Source organism: Electrophorus electricus, chromosome 4 (assembly GCF_041902795.1).
Source record: "Electrophorus electricus isolate QZ-2024a chromosome 4, ASM4190279v1, whole genome shotgun sequence".
In the NCBI taxonomy this organism is placed as follows: Eukaryota; Metazoa; Chordata; class Actinopteri; order Gymnotiformes; family Gymnotidae; genus Electrophorus; species Electrophorus electricus.
The window spans coordinates 1,645,398-1,663,834 of NC_137500.1; the positions used below are offsets into that span (position 1 = coordinate 1,645,398).

General features: G+C 40.8%; 1 protein-coding gene across 2 annotated transcripts; it reads right to left on the minus strand.

Annotated features, from left to right (window-relative positions):
* On the minus strand, positions 1–7,307 carry LOC145657391 (class I histocompatibility antigen, F10 alpha chain-like). Of its 2 annotated transcripts, none has more exons than XR_014123026.1 (4): positions 7,152–7,307; positions 3,504–4,944; positions 1,199–2,346; positions 1–247 (listed from the first exon to the last, which is right to left on the minus strand). XR_014123026.1 is itself a non-coding variant. In XM_081711784.1 (4 exons), the coding sequence occupies exons 2-4, from the start codon at positions 3,544–3,546 to the stop codon at positions 168–170; spliced, it is 408 nt and encodes a 135-aa protein (XP_081567910.1). In that variant the 5' UTR covers positions 3,547–4,944; positions 7,152–7,307; the 3' UTR covers positions 1–167. The 2 variants fall into 2 exon arrangements, 1 of the variants encoding a protein (XP_081567910.1); XM_081711784.1 differs by having other exon boundaries at positions 2,062–2,346.
* Positions 7,308–18,437: the final 11,130 nt, after the last annotated feature.

Consider the following 18,437-nt stretch of genomic DNA (forward strand, 5'->3'; position numbering starts at 1 on the left):
GCAGAGGAACAAGGAAAGTGGCATTTTGAAAACACAAGCTCAGTGTCAATGTGGGAAGCAAAGTCGTCCACAGAGTGAGCAGCCAACACTGGGTAACAACCATGAACCATATCAGTAAGTGAACTAAAGCCACACACGGGGCTCCAGCTCACACTCCCTCTGTCTGGTCAGCAGGACTGGAGACCTGGAGTGGCATCAGGAATGGAGCGTGTGGTCCAAAGAGATGGAGGAGACAGAGGATCTGGCTCTGGAGTCAAACAGAGAACGCACACATATATACAGACCAAACATCACATTTTATTACTCATCAATGCAGAAATCCAGGTCATTACAAAGCATTCACATAGGATATCATGCAATTGTAGCTGAAAAATGGAGGAAGTCACATCATTTTAGCAACTAGTAAGAACATAACAGGGACTGGGAGGCTGCATTTTAAACACAGTGAGTCAGTGCTGATTACTTAATATACTAAATAAATAAAATTAAAGAGCATGATGTGCAAGCCCCTTAAACACACATTGTAATTCATTTGCATTTTTTTACAATTATTTTTGTTTATATTAAAAAATAAAACATTGTTTAAAATGTTTCATTCCTGTATATAGTTATTTATTGTTTTGTATTTACTGAATGTTCTCAAGAATCAAAAAAGGGGATCTTCATTCATTCTTGATTGTGATGGGAGAGGGTTTCTCTTGGGACCGACAAATGTTCCAAGATATGGGACAAAATACCCAGACTTGAATTAAATATCTTGCATATGAAACTGTGTTCAGATTGTGACTCATGGGATTGTTGCTCTCACACACAGGAAAGGTACAGTGAACAACACTCATTCAAAATAAAAGTCCAAAATGTTTTAAATGTAGAAAAACATTACCAAAGTCAGAAAGCATAGCCACAATATCTGGGGGAGAATTTGTTAGAATAAGAATTAAAATAAGGGAAAAACACAGGAAAATTTGTCCCTTTCAAACTATATGATTAACCAGAGAAGAGTGAGATTCAGCGCCAGTCCAAAGTTACAGCCACCGTGCATTTTTAAAATGACTATCTCTCCTTTAAACTAGTTAGTTTATTAGTTTATTACATAAATAATAGTTATTTATTATATAAATAATACAATTTATTTATTATACAAATCAATTAATTTATATAATAACTTGGTCAGTTAGCTGGTGCATTTGGACCTCACCATGTGTCTCTTGCACAAGCTGGAGTTGATCTCCTGCACCTGAACAGTAAAACTATATGAGGACACATCTGAACTAATTTATAGTACAAAATACTGATGCTACATTTCACTCCCATAAGTCCATGGACTACGTACTATCATTACACGCTTTACCTTTTTGGTTCATCACGACTATTTCTTCTTTATGAGGAGTGAGTCTTTTTTACCTGAATTCACTTATTAAAGGAATCAGAGTTTACTTATTTCTAATCCAAATGTTGACCATAAAACAGAATATATATTTACAAATCTGATTTTTCTGAAGTGAATCAAAAGCTTAGTCATGAATTACTGTAACTTGTACACTGAAGCTCTTATACAAAACAGGAGAGCAGACACCCACACATTTAACCTCACAGGGTTTTATGAATAACTGGACACAGCAGCAGTATCCGCAGCATCTTAGAGACCTGAGCAATTTTACCTTCAGCAGAAGCAGTTTATAGATACTCACCAATCATACTTTTATTTTTATGGACAATCACAATAGTGGCCACAACTGCCATACGCACAGCTCCACAGATCACAGCTCTGATCACAACTCCAATCAGAGAGTTTTTCTTTGAGGAGTCACTGTGTTTTCCATCTGTAGTCAGTAAACTAATAAATTCTATTATTATTATTAAACAACAAAACATTCATGAACAGTGATGCAAGTCGAATGTTCTGAATGTAATAAATTGCCTCCGCTCATCATCAGTATTTCTCACTGCAACTCAATATGTCTGATGTGATTTATGCAGTTTGCAAAAGTGCAATACTTTAACAGACCAACATCTTCTCAAACTCATGAATACAGTTTTCGGTATCACAAATATACTTACCCCAATTTATAATTACTGGTTCTGTGAGACTACTGTGGGCCACATAACATTCATAATATTCTTCATCATTCTCCAGGATGTTCACACTCTTCCTCAGCTGGTAGGTGTCTTCATCATTGGTTCTGACTCCCGAGGACGTTATCAGCTCTTCAGGCAGGGAGGTGCGGTACTTCCTCACACTCATCATCACGTCTTTAGGGTAGAAACTCGTGGCCAGGCAGGTCAGGGTCAGTTTGCCTGGGTCACTTACAGCTCTCTTAGCAAATATATAAACATCCACATTAGCTGTAGAGAGAGATCAGATGTAAACAGACACATTTTCATTCAATCAAAAACATTCTCTATCAAAAACATTACTGCTGCACATTTTTTCAGAAATATGTCACCTTATTTATGAAGACACCTTTTCTGACTCAGGAATGTATCCACTATTTTAGCACTGTGAAGCTCAGACTCAGTTCTACACTTTGGTTTTGAACATTCATCTTCCTCATGTCTGAATCTTTTTTAATGTGAGACACCAACAGAATGAAGAGAGAGTGAAGGGAGCATGAAGAGAGTGAAGGAGGAGTGAAGGTGAGCACATGCTTGCTGCAAGACAATTTTCAAGCACAGGCCTACATGCACAGTAAAATACAGACTGTAACTGTGCACAGAGATGTAATAATGCAGCTATAATGCCATCCTACTTATTAAAGTTAACAGTGACTGTAGGTACAAGCTAGCAGTTCTTAGTAAAGGGACTAGGAAGTGTATACATTCTGGAAGATCATAATTTATTTAAAAGCGCTGCAGAAAATGTAATCTATGTTTTATTGTAACATTGAGCAGTAAGGAGGCAGACGCATGTGCGGAGAGCAGAGAGATTTATTAGGGGCAAATGCAGAATCAGAGTCATTAAGGCAGTCCAGGGTCAAAGAGCTGACACAGAGAGTATGAGGAAACATGATAAACAATCACACTAAGGCAAACAAGGGAAGCAGGCTATAACAGACTAGGAAATACTCGTGGCTAAGAAACACTAAGGCTAGAATATACAGAGTACAAACCAACACATTCACAATCACATAAACACAACCATTCAAATGAACAGCAAAACACTGGGAGCAAGACAGAATTTAAATACAAGAACCAAAAGGTAGAAATGAGGGACAGGTGTAAGCAATCAAACGAGGGGAGGAGAAAATGAAACTATGGAATAGAACTAGAAACACAAGACAGGGAAAACACGCAACACGGAACCCGGGAGGGACTGATCGTGACGTTTTCTAAAGACAAAATGACACTTGGACTTGTTTTACAGTAACACATTACTAGTGTATCAAAAATAACTGTGTGTACTGTGTAGTGCAGAGATTCAATTCCAGTCTGGAATACAAATGGAGTTGAAAACCCCTGTAGACATAAATAAACAGGTTTTACTGTGGAGACCAAATACTCACTTTGACTGATCTCAGTATTACTGTAGTTCAAATAAATCTTCATCCACTCCACACATCGCACAAAAAGTTTTGTCCATTTACATTATTCCACAAGTCTGCTGTGTGCTGGACCTGCTCAACTGAGGCCTTCCACTGTTTCGAGATCCAGTCATAAGAGATGAGATCTTCTCCATCATAACCGTATTCATTACTGCAATTTAAAATATTAAATGTTGCTTCAGTATTACAGCCAAACCTCACTGAAGAATGTGAACATCTGAAATTGAGAGACACAGACACACGTTCAGTACACAGACACATGTTTTCTTGTGAGTTTTTCACTCACCCAAAATGTCTTTCCATAAATGGAACATGGCAGTCTTTGGTTGTCAGACATAATTGTACTGTAAATGGCAGACAAAACTACTGTATACAGTAGATATAACTTTTCTCCACACTCAGTGTATGTGGAACCCCACCTATCTTCTCCAGTTCTGTCTCTACTTTCATCTGCTTTAGTATTTAACACTGATAGAGAAGGACCGTATCTGTTTACAGTTAGTGCTGAGTGCAGCTGGCTTTGAAAATTTCAGGAAACGGAGCTTCTCTTCTCGGCTGCCCTACATCCTTATGGTTTTATTATTAACATTATTCCAGTTATTTTGCTGGGAAAAATAATAAAAGAGTTGCAATGGCACACACACACCGTTAAACCCCACAAACTTCACTGCTCTCCAATTAAAAGGTCACTCAGCAATACATCTGATGACAGAACAGGTTGTTAAACATCTTCAGTTTTTCCCTCCATTTAAGAATAATCATTAGACAAAAACTTTAAATGTGGATCTAGTCCTTCCACTGCATTAATAATGTAGATCTACTCCTAATACATTAATAATCTACATTTACATTAAGGCATTTAGCAGACGCTCTTACCCAGAGCGACTTACAAAAGTGCTGTCATTTACTCATAGCATACATTCTAGCCAGATCATTTACTCATAGAATACATGCTAGTAGATCTGCTTTCTAAAATAATGTAAATAATGAGTAAATAACGTAGATCCACTCCTTCTGCTGTGTTGATAATGCAGATCTACTCCTTCTGCTGAATTAATTATGTTGATCTACGCCTTCTGCTGCATTAATAATGTCAACATTTTGGAGGAACTAAAAAAAATATATATATTCTCATCTGACTTATTGTGTCCAAAGTCCTTAATAACTAAATAGAGTGCGCTGTTTAGCCATATTCCATACTCCTCTAGGTTTGTAGTGCCTGTCTGCTGGTCTCTCTCTGGAAGCTTCTTCAGCCAGTCCTGTTTTGGAGTCCTGATACTGTCCCTGCTGCTGTAGGAGTCGATCTGTTTGCCATCCAGTACAGTCACTTCAGTGAAGTCAGTGATGTTATCTATGGAGTTTCCGGACCGGATCATGTATTTGTAATACACAGAGTGTTTATCTGTAGGGATCAAAGACAAGAAATAATAGTAATAACAGTAAAAAATAAGTTAATTATAGTAAATAAAGAGTGAAATTAATATGTAATAAAGTGAAACTAACTGGATTTCCCATGTGGAAACATATGGTGTAAATCCAAGCAAGACATTTCAGATCTTTGGGGCACCAGGGGCATGCCAACACTGTACAGAGACCCAGGGCTTAGCTCGAGAAGAAATGTTTATCTATGAAATCTTTACCAAAGTTTTGTGCAAAGAAACCCAGACTTTTTGCTATATAGTTTTGCTATATTGGTAAGATTCAACTGCAGTTGTATACATTTATACCACATTGCACAAGTAATGCAAGTACTTAATCAATTCACCCAATTAGCGAGCTAAAAGTATATGATGTCAACAGAAACACGGTCAAGATATCCGCGCTTTAGCGATTCACGGTCAAGTCTTCCGCGCGTTAAATCCGAATGCGACTATATGCGCAATTTTACGGTATTTCGCTGCTCAGCGTAATCTAACGCTCCCTAAGCAAAAAGAAACAGTTGGGGTTTTTTTTTGTTGTTTTTTTTTTGTTGTTGTTTTTTTAAGAGCTTTGACAAAGACACGCACTTTTACGGCATTTAAAAGTACAAAATACAGTTTACTTGCAGCATTAAACACAATAATATGTTTAGACAACTCAAAAAGCATTGTGCAAAATGCTTTTTCAATGTAATGTTTCTCAGACCTTTATTATAGAACTTGATTACCAGCTAAAACAGAGGCAATATCTAATGCAGCGTTGCTAAACTACAGGACTGAAATACTTCACTGCAAATTGACTGGTGGCCCTTGGCTTTCACCAGCTCAAGTTTGAAAAGATTCTACTGCACCAATTTTAACAAACCTATACTGATGTCCTGGTATTTGTAATGATGCTAAAATGCCCATTTCATTCAGGGAAAGTATGCTTACATACTTTTTAAATTATCCCATAATGCCTAAACCATTCTACTTCCACCCAAGAGTGGTAGCCTTTGTCCATCACTAGTGCAAATTTGGACAGATTCTCCTGTACAATTTTTCAAAAATCCATATTAAAATGTTAATGTCTTTAATGGGCTTGGAGACAATATGGTTATCTAAGTTTCAGAAATTTCCAATAATGCTAAAACAGTTCTACTACCACATAACAGTAGTTTACCTTACAGCTAACCAAAACCAGCCTATATGATACGAATATATTAATTTGCCTAAAGATATAATGACTAATATGGATTTATGAACATATAGTACAGCAGAATCTGGTCATAATTGCACTGGTGATATCCAAGGGCTTCTACATGTATGAGGTAGTGGAATTGCTTTGGCATTATGGGAAAATGTATCTGTTTCAGTCAAAACAGTCAAAATCTGTTTCTACAAAATATTTTGAATTTGCCTAAAAGTAGTACAATTTTAAATGGCTCCTACTCTTATGTGGTAATAGAACTGTTTTGGTATTATGTGAAATTTCTTGAGGGATAGATATCCAAAGTAAACAAACAATCTGGCTTATTTTTTGGAGCATTCGGAAAAGAACTGCAGTACTGTGCATTTGTGCCAAATGCACTAAGCAAAATATTCCGCCTGTTACTATTGTTTTCACAGGTAATATTTTCCCATACAATTTACAACAGAGGTATGATGCGATACATTTAATACCCACACTAGGGTCATACATTTTGACAAATTTTAGCATACAGGGCCTTTTAACCGACATGAAAGATGACCAACTACAAAGCGTGGACAGGACGTCCGAGCCTACTTCCTAGCAGAACCAATGAACATTATATAACACATTACACAAATGCAGGTAAAAATGGACAATAACATCTGATCTTTCTTTACTTTTTGGAGTGACAAAGGGTATCGTTTTTGACACAGTCTGTTTTTTCAGTCTTTTGATACAGTTTGTAGACCGCTCGAAAGTCTGGAAGTATCTCGGTCGGATTTTACGAAAGGTTGTTTTTAGCTGACATTTATACAAATATAGCAAAACCTCTAAAAGTAAAATTTGATTTAAGATTTCACAGATCAGCATTTGTTCTCGGAATGAGCCCCTGGTGAGAACATTTTACAAGCAGACTCCAACTAGGCTACCTTCAACAGGCCTATAATTTTTTTCAGTTGTTTCAGTCCTACTTATTACGATAATCAAAAACAATCAAGAACAATCAAAGCTAAAACTTACGTTCAGTGAGTGCTAGAACTGGCCGTGTAATTCCGAACAACAAAAAATCAGTTTTATCTTCCTTGTGAACGTATATCATCCCTACGCAGAGCAAACTCTTCGATGATACATCCCTGGAAAAGTTTCCTCTACAGAGCCAAATCTCTGTATACTGGAGATCCAGTGGCTGGAGGTTCTTGCCCACCACAGAATGTCTTTATGTGGAATCGTCGCTAAAGGAAGCAGCGGCTAAGATTTTATTGCACATCCGTTTAGGCATTTCAGTGTATTTTTTAAAGTTGTTTCTGTTATTTTGATATTCTGACATTATTTCTATTTTAATCTACTATATGTTCCAAGGAGCATATCGTGAAATACTAAACTACTTATTATCACTTATTAAATATAAGTTACAATGTGTTAAATATTTTCATATAAATAAAATGTAAAACATGAGCACAATAATAGCCAAAACAAAACCTAAAGAAAGCAGTTGTATTCTTATATCATAATTCATTCATTTGGAGTTGTAAGGGTGGCTGCTGTGTTCTTTTTGCTTTGTTGTTGTATTTCTGTTTTTGTGATAAGGAGTTGAGGTAAGAGTGATTTGTATTTTATTTTCTTTTGTTTTATGGGAGTCAATGATTGCTTGAATAGTGATTGAACATCACTGAAAACCCTGTATAAAGGTTGTAACATAAATTGGGGGCTCATCTGCTTGTTTTGGTCTCTACATGTTTTTGCTGGGCTGTTTTCATTTTGGTGTGGGGAGTGTTTGCGGTTTCTATTTTCACCATGTTTGATTTAGTATTGCAGTGAGCCGTTTCGTTACAAAAGTTGATATCAAGGCTGACCAGTATAGACAACTGGTGGACACAGAGGTGTTGCCTGAACATGCTTGTGTTGTCTCTGGGAGTGTGGGCAGTGCTGAGGAAGGACTTTCACCCGTGGAGGAGGCAGAAGTTGAAGCCACGCAGGGGCCAGCCAGCAATGCACCTATTAGTCCTTTCACTCCTGTTTCCCATCCTGCCTTGATGATACGCCTGAAGGAGCTTGAGCTGGAGTTGCAACCCCAGCAGGTTTGTGCCCTGGAAGTCCAGGCTGGTAAAGAAATCAGGCTACCGCAGTTGAAGGTATGCAGAGAGACCCGTGCCTGTACCTTGTTTGTCCACGTCCAGTCGGTTGGGTGAGCCCCCTGATTTATATATTAGTTGACAGATTAGGCTTGTACATCAGTTTCGGGAGTCAAAAGTTGATTCCTCGGAAGTTAATGGACTCTTCTGCTCCAGTGCACACTGGTTGGTAAGGCTCAGGAGGTTTTCTCTGCATTACCTATTGATAAAAACCTAGATTACTATGTGGTCAAGGCATCTATTGTGCATGCCTATGAGTTGGTTCCATAAGCTTATTGCCAGAATTTTTGATCCCATTCAAAAATAGCCAACCAGACTTAAGTTGAGTTTGCGCAGGACATTAGTGGCTTGTTTGATAAATGGTGCAAAGTGAGTAAAGAATTTTAAGAGTGATTTGCTGGAAAAACTTTTAAACATTTAAATGAGCAAAAAACTTATAGGTCTCTCAGATGCTGCTGTTGCTGCAGATGAGTATGTGTTAATTCATAAAGTAGTTTTTCCATCTGCTGTATGAGTGGATCAAGTTAGACGATTAGTCTCCAAGGATAATCACCGTGTTATGAATGAGAAACGTGGTAATGATTCAGGAAGCACAAAGGACTCTGAGACTCGTGTATCTTTTTACTGTTGCAAACCCAGTCATCTTATTGTTGACTGTCGAGTTTTGAAATGGAAGAATATGCGGTCCTCTCCGGAAGGAAGTCGCCCTGATTAAATATGTTACTCAGCTTGTGTGTAGTAACATTGACGAAAAGGGTGTGGACAACACATTTGTCCCCTTTTTAATAGATGGAATAGTGTCAATGTCAGGAAAAATAGGAACAGAATGATTTGTAACCATCTTAAGAGATACAGGCACTGCCAGTCCTTTCTTTTAGGGGGAATTTTATTGTTGTCCGATGACTCGTATTGTGGTGTTGATCGCTTGGTTCAGGGCATGGGAGCTGGTTACATTTCTGTTTCCTTACTCTATCAATTTGCAGTCAGAACTTGTTACAGGAACAGTTGTTGTTGGAATCTGTGCTACGTTGCCTATTCTCTAGTTACCTTTCTAATGGGAAATGAGTTCTTTCTGTCCCTGAAGTAACAAGGCATCCAGATAGTAGTACTGTCCTACAGACCATGGAGTATAGGGAGTTATTATCTATCTTTCCTGCATGTTTAGTTACTTGTGCTCACAGTCGGAAATTTGAGGATATTGTGGACTGATGAGCTTGATATTGAGAAGTATACTGAATCGAGTAGACCTTGTAAATTAATCGGGGAGTTTGCCAACATGGATTCCTGTGCCAATAAAGAACAGCTTAGTTATGCTCCGCTTAAAGTTCCTTCTTTGCAACATCGCAGAGAGAGCGTGGACAGAGCTCACAATGTTGATTCTACAGTACCCACATATATGTGGGATGACGGTATATTTATATGGAAGTGGACTCTGCCTACACACAGAGAAAATCAGAAGTGGAATAGGGTTGTTCAAATAGTTGTGCCTCAGGAGTACAGATCCCAGGTTTTAGTTTCAGCACATGAACATTTACTAGCAGGTCATTTGGGGGTGAAGAAAACAAACAAATGTATCTTACAGCGTTTCCTTTGGCCAGTGTTAGTCTGATGTGAGAGACTATTATCACTCTTGTCACACCTGTTAACTAACCAGCAAACCAAATCAAAAGATACTGCCTGCCCTGCTTTAGCCTATACCTGTGGTGGGTGTTCCTTTTGATACACTTCTTTTAGACTGTGTAGGACCCCTGCCCAAAACAATATGGGACATCAGTATCTTCTGACAGTAATGTGTGGCATTACAAGGTTACCAGAGGCTATTCCATTACACACCATAAAAATGAAGTCTGTCATTAAAGCCTTGATACATTTCTGTTCTATTTTTTGGTTTACCACAGTACATTCAGACAGACCAAGCATCCAATTTTTTTATCCAAAACATTTGCCCAAGTTTTAAAACAGTTGTCTATTAAGCACAGGGTATCGAGTGCTTACCACCTGAGTCCCAATGGGCTTTGGAATTATTTCATCAGGCCCTAAAATCAATGTTACAAAAATACTGTCTACAGACGGTCCAAGATTGGGATGAAGGCATTCCTTTAGTTTTATTTGTGGTTCAAGAGACACACATTTCCATGATACAAGTGCCCCAACCCACACTTCTCCCTGTTTTTAGTGCCCCATGCTGCACATCTCTCTGATACTAGTGCCCCATGCCACATGTCTCGCTGATACTAATGCCTCACATCACATGTCTCCCTGATACTAGTGCCCCATGCCACAATCTTTCTGATAAAGATGACCCTGACTCTGACCTAACACACCTAACTGTCACCCACCAATCCCAGTCCAGTAAACTGGTTCTCCCTCTACTTCCAATGGTGGAGGTGGGGTACCTGAAGAATTTTCCTCCTCTGAGAGGGGACCCTCCACCACAGGCTGCAGGGCTGACACATGGAAGACCGTTGAGGCATGGCTGTTCTCTGGTAAGCCTATCTGGTAGGTTACCTCATTTACCTGACCGGTTATGATGTACGGACCCTCATACTTGGCTTTTAGCTTGCTGGAAGGGTCAGCCCGGCCATCCTTAGTAGCCACCCAAACCTTTTGTCCAGGTTCAAACTGAGGGGTCACCCTGCCCCTCCTGTCCACCTTTTTCTTGTAGGCCATAAAAGCTGAACGCAACCTCTGGTGAGTCTCCTCCCAAACCTGTTCGCTGCATCAACACCACGTTTCAACAGCCATTTGGTCAGATGTAGGTGGATTCCAGGGGTAAAGCAGAGGTTGATAGCCTAAAACACACTCAAAAGGAGTAAGCCTCATCCCGGCATGGCAAAGAGAGTTTTGCACATACTCAGCCCAGGCGAGGTATGTTCTCCATGTCTCCTGATGCTGTTGACGGTACAAATGAAGAAACTTGCCCAGCTCCTGATTAACTCTCTCCACTTGTTCGTTAGCTTGGGGGTGGTAACTAGATGTTAGGCTAACTGTGATATTTAGTTTCCCAAGTAACTCTTTCCACACCCGTGAAGTAAACTGAGTCCCCCTGTCTCAAACAATGTCCTCAGACAACACGAACTGCCTAATCGCATGGCAGAAGAGCAGGTCCGCTGTCTTCAATTGCCGTAGGTAATCCCTTCAATGGAATAAACCTAAGCATCAAAGAAAGCTGTCTACAATCACCAGTATGGCGGTGTTCCCCTCAGAGACAGGTAGGTCCATAACAAAGTCTATGGGGATGTGGTACCATGGTTGTAGGGGAGTGGGAAGAGGACACAGCTTACCTGCAGGTGGAGTGTGCAGCATCTTGTGGATAGCAGAGTCTGTCTACGAAGCTACGTACTTGACCACATCTTTGTGCATGGCTGGCTTCCAGTAGTGTGCACTCAACAATTGTGCCATACACGTCGATCCAAAATGTCCGGTTCCCACCGCCCATATGATGAGAGCTTTGAGTGTTTGGGTGGAACATAGAGCCAGTTCGATGAACAGTGAGGATGTGGCTTAGCTGCCTCTATGCTGCGGTCTATATGCCATGTTACCAAGAAGCATGAAGGAGAAAGAACTGGCTCCTGATTGGTCGATCAGGCTTTGGCTTTATGTTGCTGGGAAAGAAGATCCGCCCTTACATTCTTCTCTCCCGGTCTGTAGGTGACATCGAAAACAAACTGGGAGAAGAGTGACCAGCGAGCGTGCCTGGAGTTCCTCCTCTTAGTAGTTTGGAGGTATTCTAGTTTTTATGGTTGGTTACCACAGTGAAGGGGTGTCTCACTCCCTCCAGCCAATGTCTCCATTCCTCAAAAGTGAGTTTCATCACCAAGAGCTCTCTATCCCCAACCCCCTAATTCTGCTCAGATGGGCTTACCTTCCAAGAGTAGTAGGCTATGGGCCCTAACCTTCCTTCCCTCCAATTTTCTTAGGATAGTACTGCTCCGACTCCCACATCCAAGGCATCTACCGCCACGACAAAAGGCTTCTCTGGGTCGGGATGCTGTAACACAGGAGCAGTAGAGAAGGCAATTTTTATGTCCTCGATAGCACTCTCTGCTGTGGAACTCCATTTAAGACATTTAGCTTGTCCCTGAAGCAAGTCTGTGAGGGGTCTGGCCAAGGTGCTAAAAGATTTAATAAACCTCCTGTAAAAATTAGTGAATCCTAAGAATCTAAGAAACTCCCGGGGTATCTGGGGTCTCGGCCAGCCTGTCACTGCTTCTACCTTGCATGGTTGCATGCGTATGCTACCCTCTCATATAATATATCCCAAAAAACTCACCTCTGTACAGTGGAATTTACATTTCTCCAACTTGCAGTGGAGGTGGTGCCATAAAAGGGTACCAAGAACAGCACAAAGGTCATGCACATGTTGGTCGAAGTAGGAGGAATAGATTGGGATGTCGTCGATATAAGCGATGATGGATCTACCCTGAAACTCCATTTATGTACACTTGAAATATTGAGGGAGCTGTGGCTAAACCATATGGCAGAACTAAATATTTATAGTGACCTGAGGATGTACTGAAGGCTGTCTTCCATTTGTCTCCCTCCCTAATCCTTATGAGATTGTAAGCACTGCATAGGTCTAGTTTAGTGAAATAATGGGATCCCCTCAACTGCATTTAAAAACATGTTGCACACTAACTTGGGGAATTGTGCTTTATTCCTCTGATGTTCTGTGACCAGACCTCAGCGAGTGTTTTACCGCTTGCCAGAGATTATCAGAGGGATATCAGATATAGTAATGGGACAAGCAGGAACAATTACTACATTAAACAAATCTGATGCTTTTAACCAGTGATTCAACTTCAGGTGCTTTGTTGTAAACTTTATGTTTAAGCTAAAAATGTCATACACACTACAAGCATAGGTACATTTATTCACATTTTACATTAAAAGAAAATGGTCTTATTGCATCAAGTGAAATATGGTATAAAAAATACTAGAAATCAGAACTTAAATTATTCACATCACGTAGACAAATACAAATGATCACAGAATTATCTATCGTCTATTAAAACATTTAAAACACAATCAAACCTACACTGTGTGCACAATTATTAGGCAAGAGAGTGTTTTTACCATATCATCATTTTTATGTATATTTTCCAACTCCAAGTTAAATGGTTAATGGTTTTAAGCATATCAGGTGATGTGTATTTGTGTAATGAGGGAGAGTGTGGCCTAAGGAGATCAACACCCTCTAACAAGGTGTGCATAATTATTGGGCAGTTTCTTTTCCTCAGGCAAAAGGGGGCCAAAAAAAGAGATTTATCTGACTCTGAAAAGTCAAAAATTGTAAAAAGTATTTGAGAGGGATGCAGCACTCTTAAAATTGCTAAGATATTGGGGTGTGATCACAGAACCGTCAAACGTTTTGTTGCAAATAGGTTCATTGGATGGGAAAAATGCGATGAACACATCCACACTCTGTAGCTTCACAGTGTGTCATCAGGCAGATTAATTACTTAAATATGTGTTTCTTTTATGTTGATTTCACATTTCTGACCTGGAAGTGACAGTAAGTTGCCTATTTAGTCCCCACCGCTTTCTGAAATTGCAGATTTTGTTCCCAGCACTTTTAAAACTGTACTCTGAAAATATTTTATTTAACATATTGCTATACTTTATATACTGTTTAATGATATATGACATTAATACATCTTAACTTGTTTAGTCAAACAAAGCATATTACAGTCCTAATGACATAATAAGAACTGTCATTAAACTTGCGCTTATATTGTTATGGGATGCTGAGATAATAAACATAGCACGACTGACATTTCACAAAACGAAAAAATTATTTTTTAATCAAAATAAAAGTAAGTTCAGCTTCCATGGTTCTAGGATCCCACATCTAGCTAGCTAGTGAAAGGGTGTGTAACTTGTGTTCCATTAGCTCGAGCTAACACGTAACACGTTAGCTAACAGTCTCTGCTGTTAACGTTCACCAACACGCCACCTACTCAACCAACTGCCTGGCCAAAAAAAAAGGTTACACACTATAACATTTTATTGGACTGACCTTTAGCTTTGATTATGCCATGCATTCGCTGTGGCCTCATTTCCAAATGCTTCTACGATGTCACATTTACTTCTGTCCAGAGTTGCATTAATTTTTCCTGAAGATCTTGTATTGATGATTGAGAGATTTGGACCACTGCGCAAAGTCTTCTCCAGGACGTCCCAAAGATTCTCAACAGGGTTCAGATCTGGACTCTGTGGTGGCCAATCCATGTGTGAAAATGATGTCTGATGCTCCCTGAACCACTGTTTCACAATTTGAGCCCGATGAATCCTGGCATTGTCATCTTGGAATATGCTCATGCTAGGGAAGAAAAAATCCATTGTTGGAATAACCTGCTTGTTCAGTATATTCAGGTCGTCAGCTGACCTCATTCTTTGGACATATAATATTGCTGAACCTAGACCTGACCAACTGCGGCAACCCCAGATCATAGCACCGCCCCCACAGGCTTGTACGGTAGGCACTATGCATGATGGGTGCATCACTTCAGCCACCTCTTTTCTTACGCTGATGCGCCCATCACTCTGGAACAAGAGTAAATCTGGACTCATCAGATCACATGACCTTCTTCCATTGCTCCAGATTCCAATATTTATGCTCCCTAGCAAATTGAAGCCGTTTTTGCCAGTTAGCCTCACTGACAAGTGGTTTTCTTAAGGCTACACAGCTGTTTAGTCCCAATCCCTTGAGTTCCCTTCTCAGAGGTATTTCTTTCCTAAAAATCTACTCCTCAAAACCATCAATTTGAGTGAGTAAATGTGCTTTTATTATTTTTGCAGTTGTGTATCGCGGCGGGTAGCGTTTAGTTAGTATAGTTCCATACTTTTACAAATCAACAGTTGTTTCACACAGTAGGACATGAAATAAATTCTTATGCGCTGTTAGATGTGAATTTAGTCGGATTAAATTGGCGGTAACTGTTGAGTGACACGAGCCTTTATGTAGGGCGTGGTGCTTGTGATGTCATCGAACAATGGCGCCACCCAAATGCTGGCAATAAAGACTTTCATGGTTTTTTTTCTACAATAAAACAAGCAGGAATACAGCTGTACATATTAAGTCATTTCACATTTATTAGGAAATTTTGATGAGAACAATATACGTCATATCACCTGTTCATAAAGTAAACACCCATCACCTGTTTGTAAATTGCACATTTACTGAATGTAGAATAAAATTCATTTCATAATAACTTTACTGTTAAGAGCTTATATGATATATCAGATCACTTTTATTTTTATTGTGTTTAAAACAGAAATTTCTATATGGTCTGACTGGTTTATTTTTCCATGGTTTCTTTTTCCTACACAATATCAGAGCAATGTTGGTCCAAACCCACATATCTCCCTAACTTCAGCAAGTCTCTCTAGATTATTAATTGCAGCACAAACTGAGAATATGATGAATATATAATACAATGATGTAAATCTTTACTTTACAATGATGTAAACCTTTACTTTTTATTTACTTTACATAGAGAACATAGGTCTAATTAGCTGACAGTCTGCTTAAAGCAGATGAGAGCCAGGTTTTACAGATGCACTAAAGAACATCTCTGTTGGAAAGAAAGTATCAGTCTGTGTGCTCTCTTTAATAGTTATAATAATTTAACCACTACAGCCGCTCTACTGATGTCAGCAGGGTAAGGATGATTGCTATGTGCCTTAACCAGCTTATTGTAAAACTGTTGTAACTGATTTGTAACTGTACACATTAACCGGACAGCAGGTCAGTGAAGTGTATGGCATTTTTGGAAGGCAGCTCGATAGAATATTCCAGGGTTGAAACATGGAGTCGGGCACATCGACAAGAAATGACAGACATGATGAAGAAAATAAAACAGGGTGAACAAAGAAATGGAACAAGGAGAGAAACACGAAACAATAATCAGGCAGAGAAAACACAAGTTAGTCTGAAAGAGCATTGTCATGGTAGGCCGGTCCCCTACCAGGAGAAACACATTCAGTGTCCATCGGTGCAAACGCTGTACACAAGTATACTAAACTGGAGTTATATTGTGTGATTATAGAGAATTTATGGAAAATAAAGAACAAGTATGTTCTACCTCACCTCTCGCTTCCTCGCAGCCTTCAGGACGCGAAGCGAGCAGTGCTGACTGAACTTACCTGCTGACTGTTCAGATGGCAGCGCTTGAACAACATAGGCAGGAAATCAGGGAGGTTCTATTGATGGTGCAGACCCTCAGCCAATATTTTAACCGCCTGGCCTTGAGCCCCAAGGGACGAACTACCTCCCCCGCCAGTCCTTCTGCACCTGAAGGGGTAAGAGTCTTAATTGCCTCATCAGAGGCATATGGAGGAGATCCGGAAACCTGCGAGGGATCCTCGGTGCAGTGCAAACTGTTTTTCGCCACAGTTATCTGATTGTGCCAAAGCATCGTATATCATCTCCAGGCTCACGGGTAAGGCTTGCGTCTGGGGAGCAGCTCTGGTTACTAACAACTCGCCATTACTGAACGATTACACGGGTTTCATGGGAGATATAAGAGCTGTGCCAAGGGAGGCTCTGGGGACAAAGGCTGCTACGTTTAATCAGGGATTAAGATCAGCGGCGGAGTATGCTATGGAATTCCAGACTCTGGCAGCGGGGACATGGTGGAACGAGCCCGTGCAGATTGGTACTTTTGTACATGGGTTAAGGGCAGAACGACAGGCTGAACCAGCCGGCAAGCAGGAGGCTAGCACGTTGAACAAGGTGGTTCACCTCGCCATAACGTACGACCACCCCCTATAGAAAAAACATCAGTGTATACAACAGAATTCCCAACTACGCAAGGTAACCGGACCCGCCAGGCCGACCGATAACCCGGAGGAGCCCATGCAGCTGAATGCAGCAGGGGTACAGCCCAAAAGGGGAGATCAACGGAGAGGTACCAACTTAGTGAGTTGTTCCCCATCTCGCTCCATGTTTAAACTGTTGGGAGAGGTGTCATATAAATCTGCCCTAGTTGACTCGGGGGCTGCGGGTAATGTCATGGACTGGGGCTTTGCTAAGAGACTGGGGCTCAAGGCAATCGCTTTACCCTCTTTGCTAAGCATACAAGCCCTGGATGGGGGCCTGGTAGGCTCTGGCTACATCACGCATGTCACTCCCCATGGCCTCCTCATCTCCCAAGATGGACACTAGGAGCGTATCGCCTTTTTCCTCCTTCCATCCCTCTCCCACTATCACATTAGGTCTGCCATGGCTGAGGACTCACAACCCGCAGGTGATGTGGAGGGAGAACTGAATCCTGCAGTGGGTGCCCTCATGCAGCCGGAAGTGCTTCGCGAACAAGGCGATATCGCTACAAATGACTTCGATAGTGAGCCCCAGAGCCAATAGACCAATCTCCATTCCCCAGGAGTATGAGGACTTGGTGCAGGTCTTTAGTCCCATGAAGGCTGCACAGCTTCTGCCCCATTAGGACTGGGACTGAGCTATAACCTTCAAGGAGGGAGCAATACCCCCCAGGTGCAGAATCTATCCCCTCTTCCAGGAGGAGGAATGGGCAATGGACCAGTACATCACCGAGGCTCTGGAACAAGGGTACATCCGCCCCTCTACCTCTCCAGCCTCAGCCGGAGTCTTCTTTGTAAAGAAGACGGATGGGGGCCTAAGACCCTCCGTGGACTACTGGGGTCTCAGCAAACTGTTGGTGCAGTACCTGTATCCCCTCCCCCTGGTTCCAGCAGCATTGGAACAACTGAGAGGAGCCAGGTTTTTCACTAAACTAGATCTGCGTAGTGCCTATAACTGGGTTAAGGAGGGTGACGAGTGGAATACAGCTTTCAGCATGTCTACTGGCCATTATGAATATCTGGTCTTGCTGTACAGGCTGACCATGGCTACGTCGATATTCCAGGCCTACATTAAAGCAGGGATAGGTAGTGGAGTTGGGACAGATGCCAGATGGGGAAAAGGAGTGGGACTGGAGACCTGGTCAGAACAGGAGGCACAGAGACAGGAGAGGAGAGGAGAGGCGAGGAGAGGAGAGGAGAGGAGAGGAGAGGAGAGGAGAGGAGAAACATGGAGATTGGTCACAGTAGCAAGGACAGAGTTCAGTATTTTTATCATAACAGAAACAAGTACAGGAACAAAATACACAGTGGGCATGGTTACAGGTTCTGGGATGGGAAAGGGAACACTAAT